This window comes from Ciconia boyciana, chromosome 10 (genome assembly GCF_034638445.1).
Source record: "Ciconia boyciana chromosome 10, ASM3463844v1, whole genome shotgun sequence".
Lineage (NCBI taxonomy): Eukaryota > Metazoa > Chordata > Aves > Ciconiiformes > Ciconiidae > Ciconia > Ciconia boyciana.
Window position 1 is genome coordinate 19,110,011 of NC_132943.1, and position 15,582 is coordinate 19,125,592.

General features: G+C 47.8%; 1 protein-coding gene across 2 annotated transcripts in view; it reads left to right on the plus strand.

Annotated features, from left to right (window-relative positions):
- LOC140657784 (unconventional myosin-X-like) overlaps positions 1-15,582 on the plus strand; it is a 93,942-nt gene that overhangs the window by 13,687 nt on the left and 64,673 nt on the right. The window contains exons 2-5 of one of the 2 annotated variants that reach the window (XM_072875348.1): positions 794-892; positions 6,580-6,738; positions 11,009-11,196; positions 11,442-11,576. In XM_072875348.1, the coding sequence (XP_072731449.1) occupies positions 794-892; positions 6,580-6,738; positions 11,009-11,196; positions 11,442-11,576 (581 nt within the window). The remainder of the gene's footprint in view (positions 1-793; positions 893-6,579; positions 6,739-11,008; positions 11,197-11,441; positions 11,577-15,582) is intronic. The other variant, XM_072875349.1, reaches the window with a different exon arrangement.

Sequence of the window (15,582 nt, forward strand, 5' to 3'; positions counted from 1 at the left end):
CATGCTCCTGCTCTTTCCCTTGTACCAGGTCCCACAGTCAGGCAGGGCAGAAGAGGCCAATCCAGCAAACTGATTGCCCCTGCACTTTTTTGTAGATGAGCCATGAGATCTGCTTGCCCTGCAGAGCGCTGCATATGTGTTACCAGAAGTCTGCCTTTGTGCTCGGTGTTGTCTTGAGAGACACTGAGCAATTTAAGATCTTGTAGTGTGTGTGAAACTGTATACCCATCAGGGCCATCATATATACATCAGTGTATATATACATCAAAGAAACACTCAAGTCATGTCATTTACCCAAGGAAACTCTTGCAAGAGAGGCAAACAAAGCTCTGTGAAGTCTACTTAGCTGTTGCTGATGATTTCTGGAAGCGTTTTTACTTACAATAATGTGTGGGTGTATGAAATTGTAAACATGCTTTATTTACATTTTCTATTATTATTATAGCATGACTTTTAATGACCAGCTATTCTAAGTTTGAAAATATTTAGACAGTCGAACCCACTATTCTGCGTGTTTGTATCTTTCCATGACTCTTTCTATAAAAATTGATGTTTCCTTATGTTGGTTTCCGCATGAAGCTGATTAAAACTGCTTTTTCTTCCTCTCATGTTATGTTAAAAAAATCAACACCAGTTTCTCTGAAAATGTAAGTAGAACTTGCTTAAAAATGTTAAGCAGCCGTAGCTTGGAAGTAGCCTCTGAATACTGCAGCTTTCCTTGGGTGTTTGCACCCTGTGTGCAGATCTCGCAGGCTCCAGTTCTTTCTAATGGGAGGTCTTCTGGTTTTTGCAGGGTGCCAGGGTATGGCTGCGGGAGCAGGACCAGCTGCAGCCATGCACGGTTGGCTCATGTGCCGATGGAAACGTGCTCTTTACCTCAGATTATGGCATGGTAAGTGAAGTTTGCATGAAGCTGTAGCCTATGCCAAGTTGCAAGATGGACTTCTTGGTCTTGTATGACCCTTATGCTAGAAGGAAACATATCAATTGAAATGCTGCAATTCTGTCTGAAAAGTGACCTGGCTCTGTTAACGAACCATGCCAAAGATCTAACAAAGGTTAAAAAGAGAAGATTGTTATCTTTCTTCTGTTCATTTGTCTGCCCACCTCACTTTGCTTGGTTTTTCTTGTGCCATCTTTGAAGGAGTTGCATTAACAGACTAGCAAAACTATTATATTGGCAAAATGCTCCTAGGAAGGAGGCAGCTCCAACCAACTAAGCAGCCCTTTCTGCCAGGATGTGCTTCTTGCAAGCCATGCTGCAGTAAGGGCTGTTGTGCTCACCGCCGCCTGCTTCAGCAGCTTCTGCTGTCAGCCCTTTGGGTCAGGGACATGTGCAAGTGAGTTCCCATGTCAGTCAGCAGTGTAAGTGCAGCAGCTATGCATAGGACAGTTCAACAAGGCAGCTGAGCTCCTCTGAGAGCAGAGCTCTCTGCCAGCGATAGGGAACAAGCCTCTTTCCTGCCCTATTTCCAGCCCTGTGTTCCTTGTGGTTCCCTGGCGTGCCTGCTGCAGTGCTTGTGGAGTAATATTGGTGGGAAGGGACCTCTGGGGATCATCCAAGTCCTCAGTGAGTCAGCTCGGCTCCCTGACCCTGGGAGAACTATTCACTGCCTTCACTGAGGTTCTTAGTGAGTCAAACTGGTGCCTGGGCTGGGAGGTGGATGGGGAAATGGGCAGGACTCTGCCCTCAAGCAGTGAGCAATTAGATCTGCTCAGCTGTTTTGGTGAACTGTGCTCTGCAGGCAGCTTCTTTTGCAGAAAATTGGACAGGTTTTTTCAGCCTCTTACCTGGCAAACAAAGGAGGTCACAGGGGGAAAGGGGATTTAGGACTCCAGCTTGTGGAGAGTCAGTGGTAGGACTGTCGTATTTTTCAGTCTTTCTTTGACAAGGCTAGATTTCAAATAGTCATTCCCTTTTAAAGATCCTGATTTGTTTCTCAGAGACAGAAACTCACCTAGCAGACATGTAGGTTTTCCATCTGGTTACTCTAGTCTCTTAATCCTTTCTTGAGGAGTTGCCTTGTTTTGGGAGTGCTGGATAGTCACTAACTCATTTTAAGAGATCACAGAGGCATTCATCACAGGCGATGCAGCAGCCTGCAGAGAGTGAACAAATGGCGAGTACTTCTGTGACTCTCCCAGGCTTGCTCCTGTCTCTTCTGATACGCTGCTGTGGCCTCAGAAAATCCTGCAAACCCACCTGGCATCTCTGAAAGGACACCAGAAATCCCACCACAGAGCCAGCTGAGTGGGTGCACCCACCGCCAGCCTGTGTCCATGCTAGAAAACATGCACAGGGTAATGCTGGGTAGAGTCACAAGTCTAAAAAGGCTGGATTTGTTTTTTTCCCTCCATGAAAGAAGAAACCACTAGGCTCAAGGAGCGTGTGCTTTATGGCTTAAACAGAAAAAGCACATGGTGATCATTCAAGGGCTTGCTTTATTCAGTGCCCTCCACAATAGCTGTCCTATGTGCTTCCCTCGCCTGCTGCCTTCGTTGCTTCATAACTGTAGGAGGGACTGGCTGTCTTATGCCAGGTGAAAACCTCAGATGAAAACATCTTCATTTTACTTTGGGCTGGATTGTTCAGTTGATCCCTCTGATATTAGGATCCCTCTGATATTAGGATCTGGTATCCTTGTGTTTGCTGTGGCCCAGCATCCCTGCAGCTCTTGCAGCTCTGAGGTAAGAAGTCCAGTCTTACGCTTCAGGGCTCTTGCCATTTGTTTTCACTTCCTTAAAAACACCTCAAGCAAACAAATCCGTCAGAAATGTGACTTCTTGGGAGGAAAGGAGGAGCCGACACTTATGAAACACAAGATTGGAAACCACAGTCCAGACAGACCAGCCAAATGGATAAACATGACTTAGATGCTGAGTGGGAGCTTTGCTCCTGTGCTCAGGGTTGCACTAATGGATGGATTTGAGGTTGAGGAGGAATCATTTCTCGCCTGCTCAGTCTGGCTTGGTTGGCAATTCTCATCTTGGCTTGTCTGCCAGCCAGGTTTTACTTTATTCCTGACCATTGCAGGGGCTTGGAGAGAGTCCTGCTCATTTTCTTCTGACCGTGGGCTAAATCTGAGACAATCAGTTAATCACTGGGGAGAAAGTAGAAATCATTGGCTGTGTTGTGAGGTACCTGCGTGGTATTTGATGGTTTGTTTGTAGTTAGACTGAAGGCTGATGGTTTTTTTTCCCAAATAATAAAGATCTGCTTTTTAACACCTATTAACTTTCTGTTTAAGTATTAACTTGTTGGAAAATAGATATTTCAGAGGCAGCTCTGCTGCAAGCTCAGTTTGTCTGTGTTCTCACTTGCTTCAGGTGAAATCAGCCATCATATTCAGCTCAGTAGTGCTAGCTGCTGAAGCCAGCCTGGCTCACCTTACCTGGAGCAGGATGGTAGGGAGGATGTTCCTCCAAACTGCTCTCCTGGCAGATTGCTGGAGGGGTCTAGAAGTGAGCAGTGGGGCAACAAGAGCCTCTTTACTGGGGTGGCTGGAGGTGGGAAAGGGCCTGGCTGTCCTGGATCAGTGCTGCACCTTGCAAGCTCTAAGGGTGGAGGGCCATCATGTCTGGGGCAAGTTTGTATCCCAAACCTCAGAGCTCCTCAGAGAAAGGCCCTTTTACACAATCTTGGGAACAAAAAACCCCCACCACATGTCTATCTCCAGGACCCTGGGTGATTCCTGCAGCCTGTTGGTGATAGACTGGAAAGTTGTCGCTACCCTGGAGGGCAGAGGACAGATTAAAAGTCAACTCTCTTCCAGTGCCAGGGAAGGCCTGAAACCTCTCCCCCATGCTACAGGTGCCTTCCAGGGGCACAGAGACCTCCCCTCCCAAATCTCAGTGGAGCTGGAGGCCCCAGCCTCTGCCTGAGGAAGGGTGAACTGCTAGGAGTGCAGTGATGGGCAAGGGTATTTGGTGAACCTCCCCAGGCTCAGGGACAGATAGTTGACATCTTTGCCTTGGCTAGGGTGTCAATGTGGCATCAGTCTGCTCCTCCAGGGAGTATATTTCACCTACGCAGTGCTTCTGCCCAGAGGGTACCAGAGCCAATGCCCCTCTTATCCACCTTTGCTGTAGTCCTGCCAGAGCACCTGCTTAATCCTTTGAGGATCTTGGACCAGATTTTTTTTTTAGGAAGGGATGGCTGAATAACCCCACTCAGGAGGCTCAAGACAGGTTTAACAAGTGATGATCTAGTCCCTACTAATCATTTACCCTTGTATTTAGGCCCCCTGTTGCTCTTCAGGGTCCCATTTTCTCCTGTGTTGCCTACAAGAGCAAGTAAACAAGCTCTGACCCATCACAGTTATTTTTCATGTATAGCAGCCTCTTGGCACAGGTGCTGCCAACCGCCTGGTATCTTTTGGGACACTTGTCCACTCAGCTTTTTCCCTAGGCATTTTCTTGATGTTTCTCTTTTGGCCCCAATGGCCACAAGTGCTGACATTGCAGTGGTAAATGAGTAAGTGCCAGGCAGATGTAAGGAAAGATCACGTCATACCACTTTGGACTTGTCCCCTTCCAAAATTTGTCCAAGTCAGCAGAGAAAAGAGAGCCAGGGTGGTTTGCTGCCTCATGGTTTGAAAGTGCTGTAGTGGTTTTGCTCCTGACAGAGTCCAGCTCATGTTGTGCATTTGCACCTTGTACTCTCCCCTGAATTTAGTTGTCCCATTCTCCCTTCCTGTTCCCTCAGTTCTCTTGTGGAAGAGCCTGAGGCCTCTGCTCTGAAGGAAAAAAAAAAAAATTGATGTGTTTTTTTGGGGCCATGCTTGCAGAGTGGGGGTCCTGCTGCTGGCAGAGTCATACCTCTCCGATACCCAGCTGCCGAAGTGGTGCAGAGAAGACCAGGGAGGCCTTGGAGAGAGCCTGTGCACTGGAGTGGACTGTTCATGTGTATGAACTATGTATTTTTGAAAGCCTCTCAGCTGGTGAGAAAATTGGGCTGTGGGGCAGTCTCCCAGTGGAAGAGACCAAGTCCTTGTCACACTGTTAGGTGTGACTGGGCAGACCTGGGGCAAACACATCTGGGGAAATGAGCCTGCTTCCCCTCCCCACCTCCTTCCAGGAACCGAGCTGTTGCTCTGATTGCGCACACTTTTGCAGGCATCGTGAGGGTCCTGTAAAGGTATCCTGTGCCAGGTTATTCCTTTCCCGTACTGGCGAGTGTGCAGGCTCAGAGCTGAGAAGGGGTGCTCGCTGGGCACCTGCAACGCGCCACAGCAGTGAGCACCCTGCAAGGGACTCGCAAGGGTGGCTTGCTGGAGGGGGCAGGGTGACCTCGTTCTGTCTTCAGCCTGGAGCTGCGTGGCCGTCCTCCCTAGCAGTTACAGCAGCCCAAGGACTCCAGGAAAGCAGGCAGGAGAAACCAGTTAGATCAATGCTATAGACCAGGGGCTCGTTCTCTATGGCGTCAGTCAGTTTCTTGGTGGCACCTGGGCTGAGAAGCAGGAATGGAAATGAGGTAGAGACCAGAGCCCCAGAAGGGAAGGAAAAGCCCAAGTTTCTTTGGAAGAGTTACTGTGGGCCAGTTTGCTTCTCATGCTTTGCCTGTATGAAGTCTCCCATCTGTCTGTCTTGGGTCTTACCATCTAGCACAGCTTGGGATGCTGGGTGGGAGATGGCACACGGTTGAATCCAAGAGTGGGAAGCAACTGAAATAACTTTTATGAAATGCCAGCTTCGTGCTTGAGGAGGAGGAAAGGAGGGCTGGGATGTGGCTATGGTGGAGTGGAACAGTCGCATAATTTCAGCTGTGTTGGAAGGGGGTGAAGAAGATGACCCGATAGCTGAAGTGTGCGTTATTGAGGAGGAGGCGGCTCTAGCAGGAAGAAGGATGCGGCAATCGAGGCAAGAAGAGTGCAACTGCGTAGAGAGAGAAGTGGGCACTTCCCAGAGCAGTGATGGAAGTTAATAGCTGTCACTGTACGAAGACTTTGAAAGCTGCATCATGTACATATATGCCAGCATACACACAGGGTGTCACTACTTTGTTTGGCTTCTCATCTGCTTTTCTTTCCTTTGCTCTTGACATGACAACCTCTCCTAGACACTGTCTGGCTGGCTCCTACGGAGAGTGCAGGGCCGAACCTGGAATGTGAATAAGCTTTGCCTCAACCTCCCCACAGTCAGAGATAAGATCCCACCTGCGTTTTTGTGAAAGACTGTTCCTGCTTTCTTGGGAGCAGCTGCCACCATTATTCACAGTCCTGAGCGCAGTGTGTAATACCTGTCTGGCCTGGTGTACCTGCAGGTTGGTGCCCTGCTCCTGCTAAGGGCACTTCAGAAACAATCAAGTAACCTTGCATTGATCTGTCCCCGTCAGTAGTGAAGGTGAGAGAGTGACTCTGTAGCAAAGAAAGGGAGTGTGCTGTATGGTTTCTGGCCAGAGAGCTCAAATACGCAGGAACAGAGGAACAACTATAAAAATAGGGAGCAGATCTGTGTCTTACTCATTTCCTTTTCCAGTGCTGAAGTATAAAGCTGTGGAAAAGAGCATGTTTCTGGTAGGAAATCAGACCATGTGCCCAGGTGTCATGCACTTATTTGTCCTTCTCCCCATTCTTCCAGGTATTCCAGTACCCCAAGGCCTCTCTTTCCAGAGAAAAGGTCTTGCCAATGCACCAGACCAGCGTTGATGGGGTAGAAGACATGTCCATGCTGGGAGATCTGCATGAAGCTGCCATCCTGCTTAACCTGCACCAGCGCTACCAACAGGGTAACATCTATGTAAGTGCTCAAGCTGGGCCACATCCCTTCTGGCTAATTTTTGTTTAGCTTTGGGGCTGCCACTTTGCATGTGAAATACTGATTTTTAGCCTTGTTTCCTGAGCATTGTTTCATGTGGATAAAATAGGAGGTTTTTTCTGCCTTGCCAGCTCCATCAGCCCTGTGAGATCCTACCCCTACCAGAGGGGTCTCTTTGCATCTATAGAAGAACTTCCAAAACATGAACATTCACCTCTAAGCTTTGTGGTAATCGTGCAGCTCTGTATCCTCCATGACCATCTGTGTTTTACAAGCTGGCATTCACCTTCCCCAGATTCCCCGTTATTACTGTTCAGAGGTTTAGATGGCCAAGCAGACTGGAAAGTGCAGTGTACACAGGTTGTTGAGTATCCCTCCTGATCCGGATAAAGCTGCTGCTCAACAAAACTAGGAAAGCAAACCTGTTGCCTAATTCTTCTGCTTTTACACACAGTTGTGCCTTTTTTTGAGTTGCTCTGCTCTCCTTGCACAGATGAATACTCAAAGCATCTCCTGATTTCCCTCTTGGGCACTCAGGAAGGAGGCAAGCATCAGGAAAGGGACTTGTGAGGAAAAGCACGCCTGGGACGAGGCATCCCTGGAGTGCAGGGATGGCAGCGTGCTCTGCTGAGACTTGGAGAGGACTCGAAGGATATATTACAAAGACTGCCTTACCTTGCTTTACTCTTACCTTGCTTGTCCATGCTATGTGCACCCAGAGTTTTTCAGATTATGACAGGAAACATGTAAATCTCTATCTGTGTTGCATAGCAACTGTTACCAAGGCAACCAAACCATATGCACCTGTATTCCAGGAAATGATCAATAAAGTGACCCCGTTTCTGAACCATCTCCTGCGCCGGGATGCAGAGGAGACTGCTAATTCTCTTTTTTGTTGCTGTAGACCCCCTTGCCTGTTGTCTGTCAACAGAGCCTCGTGACCCAGTGGCAGTACCCACGTGCACACGCTCTTTTGATGGCTCTTGTCCTTGCTGCTCTTCCTGACCTGTGTTTGACACATGCTATGCGTCTGTGCAGCTCTTTGCCCATTTGGGTATATTCCTCCCGCTTCCTCTTCCTCACACTTCGAAATGTGAGGCAGGATTCTCTCCCTTTTCAGTCTGTGCCTTGCACCAGAAATGCCACGACACCAGCACTGTGACAGTATCACAGCAGCTGTATCTCCTTAAGCCTTTCCTCTAGCTCTGACGTCATTCCTTCTCCTCTTCAGTGTTAGTTCTGTGGCTTCTCCATCCATGTGTAAAGGTGTTAAAAGTTTAAATATGATGTCATTTTTTGCCTGTGCGTAGTGCATGAATGTCAGCTGTGCACCTCACAGCTGAATTTTTGGGAGATTTATGAAGGGCCTTGACTTCTGTAATATGCTGAGCACTGGGAAGAAACCCTTGGTGAAGGATTGTAAGCCCCTTCTTGAGTGGGGCTGTATCTGCGCCTATGTTTGTGCAATGTCTGACCTGGAGGACACCAAACTGGAGAAGTGCTGTTTTGCATTTCTGCAGGGCAGACATTAATATTGCAGTTACCTTATCACTAACTATTAGTTTTTGCCATAGCCCTGCTGCGTATAGTTTTCAGTTAAGCAGAAACTGAGAACATCAGCTGTAGTGCCACCTAATGACTTGCAGTGATCTGTGAATACCATGAATGTTACAGGGACTGAGTTCATTTAATATCGCTCTCCATGATCTCCACAGATAGAGCATAGTAGGCTAAGGCTGCAGATGAAGCTGTACTGAGAGGAGTTATGCCTATCAGTCAGGGCCAAAAATATTTGGAAGGAAATTGGAGAGATCAGAAACAGGTGAGAAATGTCATCATTCTCTGGAAAACAAATTCACCTGTAAGAATGGGTAACCTGGAATACTGGTAACTAGTATTAAAAATAATAATAAATAAATAAAAATAAAAAAATAATAAGGGGATGGAAAACTGAGAACATGAAGTGGACAACTGCTGTGAAAAAGGGCCGTGCAGTTCTGAGCTGTATGCCTGGAGGCAGCCTACCATGAGCTCCTAAAGGGGATCCTTTCTGGTCAGGGAGTGTAGGTAGCAGTATTGGTGTGGTACCTATAATTAATGTGCTACAGGAATACTGACATTCTCAACAGTACCTTTTGTTTTCCACAGAAATACTATTCAAGCTCTACCAAACTGTTTAAGGAAATTATGTGAGCACAGCAACATCCTGTAGCATTTAAGAGTGTATCTATCTTCCCCCTTCATTCCTGCAATTCCGGTATCCCTTAATAGAAGTAGACCCAACATAATGCGAGTGATGTATAAATGAGCCAGAGGCTGTACTGCCACATTTTGTGCTGTCCCTAGCTCTGCCACGCCTAACCACCCAAGTAGGAACTATTGTCTTGAGAGGCAGACATGCCACATGTGGCTTGTCCTGCTTTACAGACGCTTTTCTCTGGGGACGATCACTCCTTGCTAATAGAGTGGCTGGTATGTACATGGTTGGTGCACAAATGCTAGTGCTATTAAATATTGTGGATAGCAATAGTCGATAAGGGACTGCAGGTGACGAGGAGACTGCAACTGGGAGATGGAAAAGTTTCCTAGAAACACCTTTGAAAGAGATGGCTGTACTGGAAGAAGTTCTAGAGAGGACTGCGGGGCAGGAGCTCTGTTCCTTGGGAGAGCTGAAACTAGAGTGGGAAATGCAAAATGAAACATCTGAGAGGAAAAAATGCTGTGAAGGTCTGGGAGAAGTGTTAGGATGGACATCTCTGTCCTGCAGTCTCTGGACAATGTCTGTTGCTCAACTGATTGTACAGTGCTTTTTCCCGATCCATGTTTTCTCTCTCAATGCTTTCCCATTTCCTCCCACCTGTCTCGCCAAAGATCATCTGCTTGCTTATTGCTTTCATCACCAATGAATTATATTTCTGCCCCATGTCAGAGGGTCCTCAGGACTTGTTCCACACTAGCCTGTTGATACAAATAATGCAACAAGCCTGGGTGATGTTTTTTTTCCCCGGCAATCTGTGACTGCTGCTTTAATAAATGAGTCTTAAATATTTTAGTGACTACAGCACCTTAGTCTGGCTTCAGAGCTTGGCATTGCAGTATGGCCCCAGATTTCATTTGGCAGGGAGAAAGTATGCATCTTTCTTGTCACCAAGTGTTTCGTTTACAGCTTCTCCAATGGATGCATGCAAATCCTTGTATATGTATGTGGTGACTTGTAGTTCATGGTTTGGAAATAATACTAGATGTCCCTGGCCACAAAGCTTGGCACCTACTGCAGCAATCTAAGTGTCTCCTCCATCACTCCTGCTGAGAATGGGTATTTCTGGAGTAGAGCAGCCTAAGATGTCCCTGTGAAGGAGGCCACCGCAGCAGCAGCAGGATTTAAGCTGGATGTTGACCATATTACAAAGCCATTGCTAGGAGAGAGGTGCACCATTGCTCTGAACTGCAGCTCTGAGAATAACGGGATTTGAGCTGGTTGTCTAAACCGAAAAAGTCATGCCCCAAAAACCAAAATAAATTTCCTTCTGACTTCACAAAAGAATATGTTTGAAATTCAATATTAGGCTTTGGGTATTTTATTTTAAACCTTACTAACTCTTTTCTTGAACTGTGAGATTTTAAAAATAAATATTTTCAAAATACAATGTTTAGAAAATGCAGAAATGTTTTGACTTGAAATCTTAAGCTTCATCTTCAGCTGTCAATTTTGATTTGGCTTACCAAATTATTTAAGCTGCTCTGAACAGCATCTTTCAGTAGAAGAATAACGATATGCTTCAGTGGCTCTTCGCACACATGTGTGCGCCTGTGTGTCTCTGTGTCCCACCTCTTTGTTCAGGAGGTGCTTGAACCCTGCCAAGCCCCCTCCACTTAAGACTGTGGATAGGGGCATTGAAGGTATCTCCTGACACTCCTTCAGTCCAGCTCTGCTTTTCAACTTCAAGCACAGTGCAAGGTAGCTGGGTATGAAGATGGCTTCATGTTTTTAAATTGTGTAAGCTTAATTTAGTAAACACAACAGACTAAGAACATTTTATTGTAAAGCAGTGAAATTCAAACTGTCCCATCCATACCCAGTCATGCAGCCCCTGCCCTGAGGTTTTTGCCAAATTGGGAGCTCTCTGCTGAAGCCCAACTTCCTTATTTAGGCTTTTTCCGTTCACCATGAGTTGTTTCAGGGTCTGGGTTTGTTGTGATTTTTTTTTTCAGGAGCTTTATTTCCTTGCTGTGTTTTGTTTTCTCCCCCTAGACAAACATTGGTTCCATCTTGGCATCAGTAAATCCCTACAAACCCATCCCTGGTCTGTACAGTGTGGATGCCATAGATCTGTACAGACAGCACCGCCTGGGTGAGCTGCCTCCCCATATCTTCGCCACCGCTAATGAGTGCTACTGCTGCTTGTGGAAGCGTCATGACAGCCAGTGTGTTCTGATAAGGTTAGAAATGGGAGAACGGGCTACTCCCTGACTGCTTTACATGCCTTGCTCCTGCTGCTCCGTTTGCAATGACATCTGCCTAAATATCCACACCGTCCTACCCTACCCTTTGCCTGACCCCTGCTTGCTGCAGTGGAGGTGCTACATGTTTATTCCTGGAGATCACTTCTCTGCTGCGGGTGGGATGGTCATTAGCTCGGTCTGCCCTGGATTTGTGAATGGAACATCTATCTTGTCTTTAACAGCGGAGAAAGTGGAGCTGGAAAGACTGAGAGCACCAAGTTGCTGCTGAAATTTCTGTCAGCCATGAGCCAGACCTCCCTCGGGGCCCCTGCGTCTGAGAAAAGCACTCGCGTGGAGGAAGCCATCCTGGAAAGCAGGTACGGCCACCCCCAGGGGTGCCACGTGTCCTGTCCTGCAGAGGCCCGGCAGGCCTGCGGACGCTGGCGTGCTGGGGCAGCCTGCCTTTGGCGAGGGCATTGCCTTCTGCACGGTGTCTGCCTTTGGGCTGCCTGAGCTGGGCCGCGGATGGACCCGAACCTGGGCAGTGAGGCTCATGCAGCTGAACGGTGTCACGTCAGGGAAATGCGGGGATCGCAGTCTCGCCAGGATACCTCACGCTGGCTGCTCTCCCAGCTGCTTGTGGATTAATTTGCCTCCTTTCCAATAGCAGTGCGGGGTGTGTGTGGCAGCCGGAGAATTAATGCTCTAGCCAAGGCTGGGATTTCTCCTTCTTTCAGTAATTCATCCTCCATGCTGCCCGCTGCACCCTTGAGCTCACCCACGCATCACTGCACTGTCCCTTTCCAGCTCTCATGCCCGCGTCTCTCGTGGCAGTAGCTGGAGGGGATGTGGGTAACGTCCCTCCCTGCCGCAGGGATGGCTGTCCCAGGCCATCCCCGTCTCCCGCAGCTCTCAGTTGTGGCTGTGCTTGTGGTGAGTCTCCGTCATGCTCTGACTCCTGGTCTCCTCCTTTAGCCCCCACTCTCCATTTGTTTCAGGCCACCAGTATGTCTTGCCCTCAGAGGTCCTGTGGGCTGCCTTGCAGCTCTCTTGCTGTCCAGGCAGGTGATTTGAAGGAGAAACGTCCATGGGAGCTGTAAGGGGCACGAGTGAGGACATTGGCCTGGGGGCTGCAGCAGGGCCTGTGTGGGAGGAGGCCCTGAGCCGGTCAGAGCTGGTCTCGGCTGGAGCTGGCACTGGGGAATAACCACCACCCACCCAAACCTTGTGAAGGCAGCAGGCAGGCAGGGACGTGCATGGCGCCCAGGTCAAACGTGTTTGGGAAGGAAACTGGCAGCCATGAGGGGATGGAGATGCACTCTGTGGGGGATCCTTCATGCCAAAGGGGGTCCTGACACCCCTGAGGGACCGTGACCAATGCCAGGGCAGGGATGCTTCTGAGGGACCATGGCCCACCCCAGGACAGGGACACCCCAGGACCATGGCCTGTGGGTGACCCATGCTGGAACAGGGTGGAAAAGCATCCGGAAAACTTGAAGAACCAAAGTGCAGCTGAGGAAAACCACTAAGAGGCAAAGAGCAGCAGAGAAAACGAGGACGCAAAGAGCGACAGAAAGAAACGGTTACGTGTGGGACCCCAGCCTCCTGCGCTGCCTGCTGCCTGGCGGGGGGAGTTGCGAGGGACTGGTTGTAACCTGAGGTAAAAACGGAAGCTGAGGCTAAGAAAGGGGAGCAATAGGTGTTTGACATCAGGTAAGCCTTTTGGGAAGAGGGAGGAAAGACGTTTACTTAAGTGTCTGTTTTCTTAACACCTGAATCCACGATCAGAAGTTTCTCTTAATTAGCAATAAATTAAATAAAACAAAAATTTCCCAGTGCAAGGCTGCCTGGAGGACCTTGCTGGGGGTCTTGCAGTTCGGTACTGTCAAGGGCGAGGCTGCAGACTGGTCCCAGTTTGAGCCTGTGATAGTTGCAGAAACCTCCAGAAGAATAAATCAGATGTCTGCAACAGGATCTAGTTGTGTAATAAGCTGGAATCCTTTGAACCATCTGTGTAAAAGTGACTGTCATGCAAGTGGCATATTTCAGGGCCCAGAGAGTAGAGAGAAGGAATGTTTCCTGGAAGACAGTGATGCAAAAAAGTTACCAGTACCTGTGGTGAAAATGGCCTAAGCAGACATGCAGCGTCTAACGTGGAAGCTGCAAGAGCATTGCAGTTTTTAGGATCCTTATAAGCAGAGCAGCATTGAGCAGAAGAGTTGCTGCCTTTGGACGTGGTGCTCGAGAGACCGTTGTTGGACGATTTATCCTTTGCAGGTGTGCAGATTTTACCAGGGACATTGGCAAATTGGAGAAAGCTCTTAAGTGCAATACAGTCACAACTCAAGATCTGCAAAATCTGCTTTAAGGCCAGCGGCTTAGAAGGCTCAAGCCCGCTTAGCGGTTAAGTGGTCACTTGGCTGTGATCCAGAAAGCTTACGATGGTAGGTAGGTGATTCCTGAGTCTGCAAGATCCCCCAGCTGTGAGGTGAAGTGGAGTAAGAGCTCGTGACTCGTTTTGTGTACATCTCTAGTGCTACGTGAGCTATTGTGATGCGAGTGCAAAAGAATTTGATTCGTCACCTTTTCCCTGAAGAAGAGAAGCTGAAGGCCTGGCCCAGAGCCAGAAGCTACTGCCACTCCTAACCAGTCTACCTCATGTTTGCAGTTCAGCTTCACTTGCTCTGCCAGTGGCCCCCCTTGGCTTAGTTTATGGCAGATTCTCATCCTTGCACCCAGCACATACCCAGGAACAATGCTGGATTCTTTCTCCACTTCAGACAGCATTATAAACAAATTGTTACGTCAGCTTTCTATCATTTGCTTGTGTGTTGTAACGTTCATGCTTGGTGTATTTCTCAGAAGTTAAGCTCTGAAAACTCCCTTGGCACTGTTCATTTGGTCTGTTTTCCTTCTTGAAAATATCCATCAGTCCATTAAAAATTCTGCTGACTTTCTTCTCAGCTTTTTTTCTTGCTTGCTTCACTCTGAAGCTCCCTTCTCCATGTTGGGTGACACTGCTGACAGCATAACCACCTCTCCTGTTATTCATCCCTCTAATCTTTGAATCTTCTTTTTTGTCTTCAGCTATGTGTCTGAATCCTGGAGCTGCATATGTTGCAATATTTCTAAAATCCAGGCTTCACTTTCTACTGCCCTTCTGAAACTGGTTCCCATCATTTTGACTCCTGCAACACACCCTGCCCACATCCAGCTGAGCAGCCAGCATCACCTTCCTGATGCGCCGTTCCGCCTCGCACAGTTCGCTGCTGCATTAAATGCCACGTTGTGATGTGCCTGCTGGCACCGGCAGTTTGCTTGGCCCAGGCACCTGCCCTCGTTCCTGGCTGTATCAGCTCACCCACCCCTCTGCCTTGCAGCTGCCGCCAGCGTCAGACACCCACGTGTCTATTTCCTCCCCCATTCCTGAAAGACTTCGGCCCTCATGTGCATGAGCCCGTTGCCAAACTAAACTATAAAGATACTTCCTTGTGCTTTGCTTATCTAATTTAACATGATTTAGAGCCATAAAGATTGGATGGCTGGTTACTGCACTCTCACTGCAACTGTGGTCGTCACATAACATAACCCTGTCCTCCCTTTTTCTGGTTGTCCCCATTAATTTTTGTTGATTCATGGCGTTGGTGTGCTCAGTGGGATATTCCTGTGCAATGTCCTTATTTACATACTTGTTTCAGAGGCGTGGGTGTTGGAGTTCAAATTCTCCAGGGCAAGGAACTTACCTCCTGATCTGTGCACACAGATTTCTGTGACTGGGTTGTCTATGGTTGTAATGTATTATAACAGAGCAATTTCATTGCTATGCTTTTGTTTGTTTGAAGTGATATTTTCAAGAGATAAGTTAGGAAAATACTCCCTGAAGTTTCCTGAATGTTGTTGAGCCTTTCCCACAACCACAGCTCTCAGTTAGCTAACACTTGCAAGGCCTGAAGCTTTCAGCAAACTCCAGTGGTATCTGTAGTTGTGATTATTTGTTGTGGTATAGTTATTAACTTGTGAATAATCCTGTATCTGCCCCTGTCTCAAGTGGAACCGCACAGTAGATCGATGGAGATGTTTAAAAAGCCAGTATTTCTCAGGGTAATAACTGCAATAACTTTTGTTAAAAACTATGTATGTTTTAGAATTAAACATGATAGCCTACAGGCTGTTCTTGTAGCATTTCCATGACCCCTAGCTTGTCAGGCCTTCAGATTATTTTAGAATTGGCTAAATTGCAAAAATGAATGTTTTAATCCTGGATTCAGCACATCAGTTTGAATGGTTTAGGCTTTTCCCTTGTACTGTTCTGCGGAGCAAGAACCAAGCTGCATTTTAACTCACTATTTTCCATGTTGTATGAACCTTGTGAAGACAGGAAGG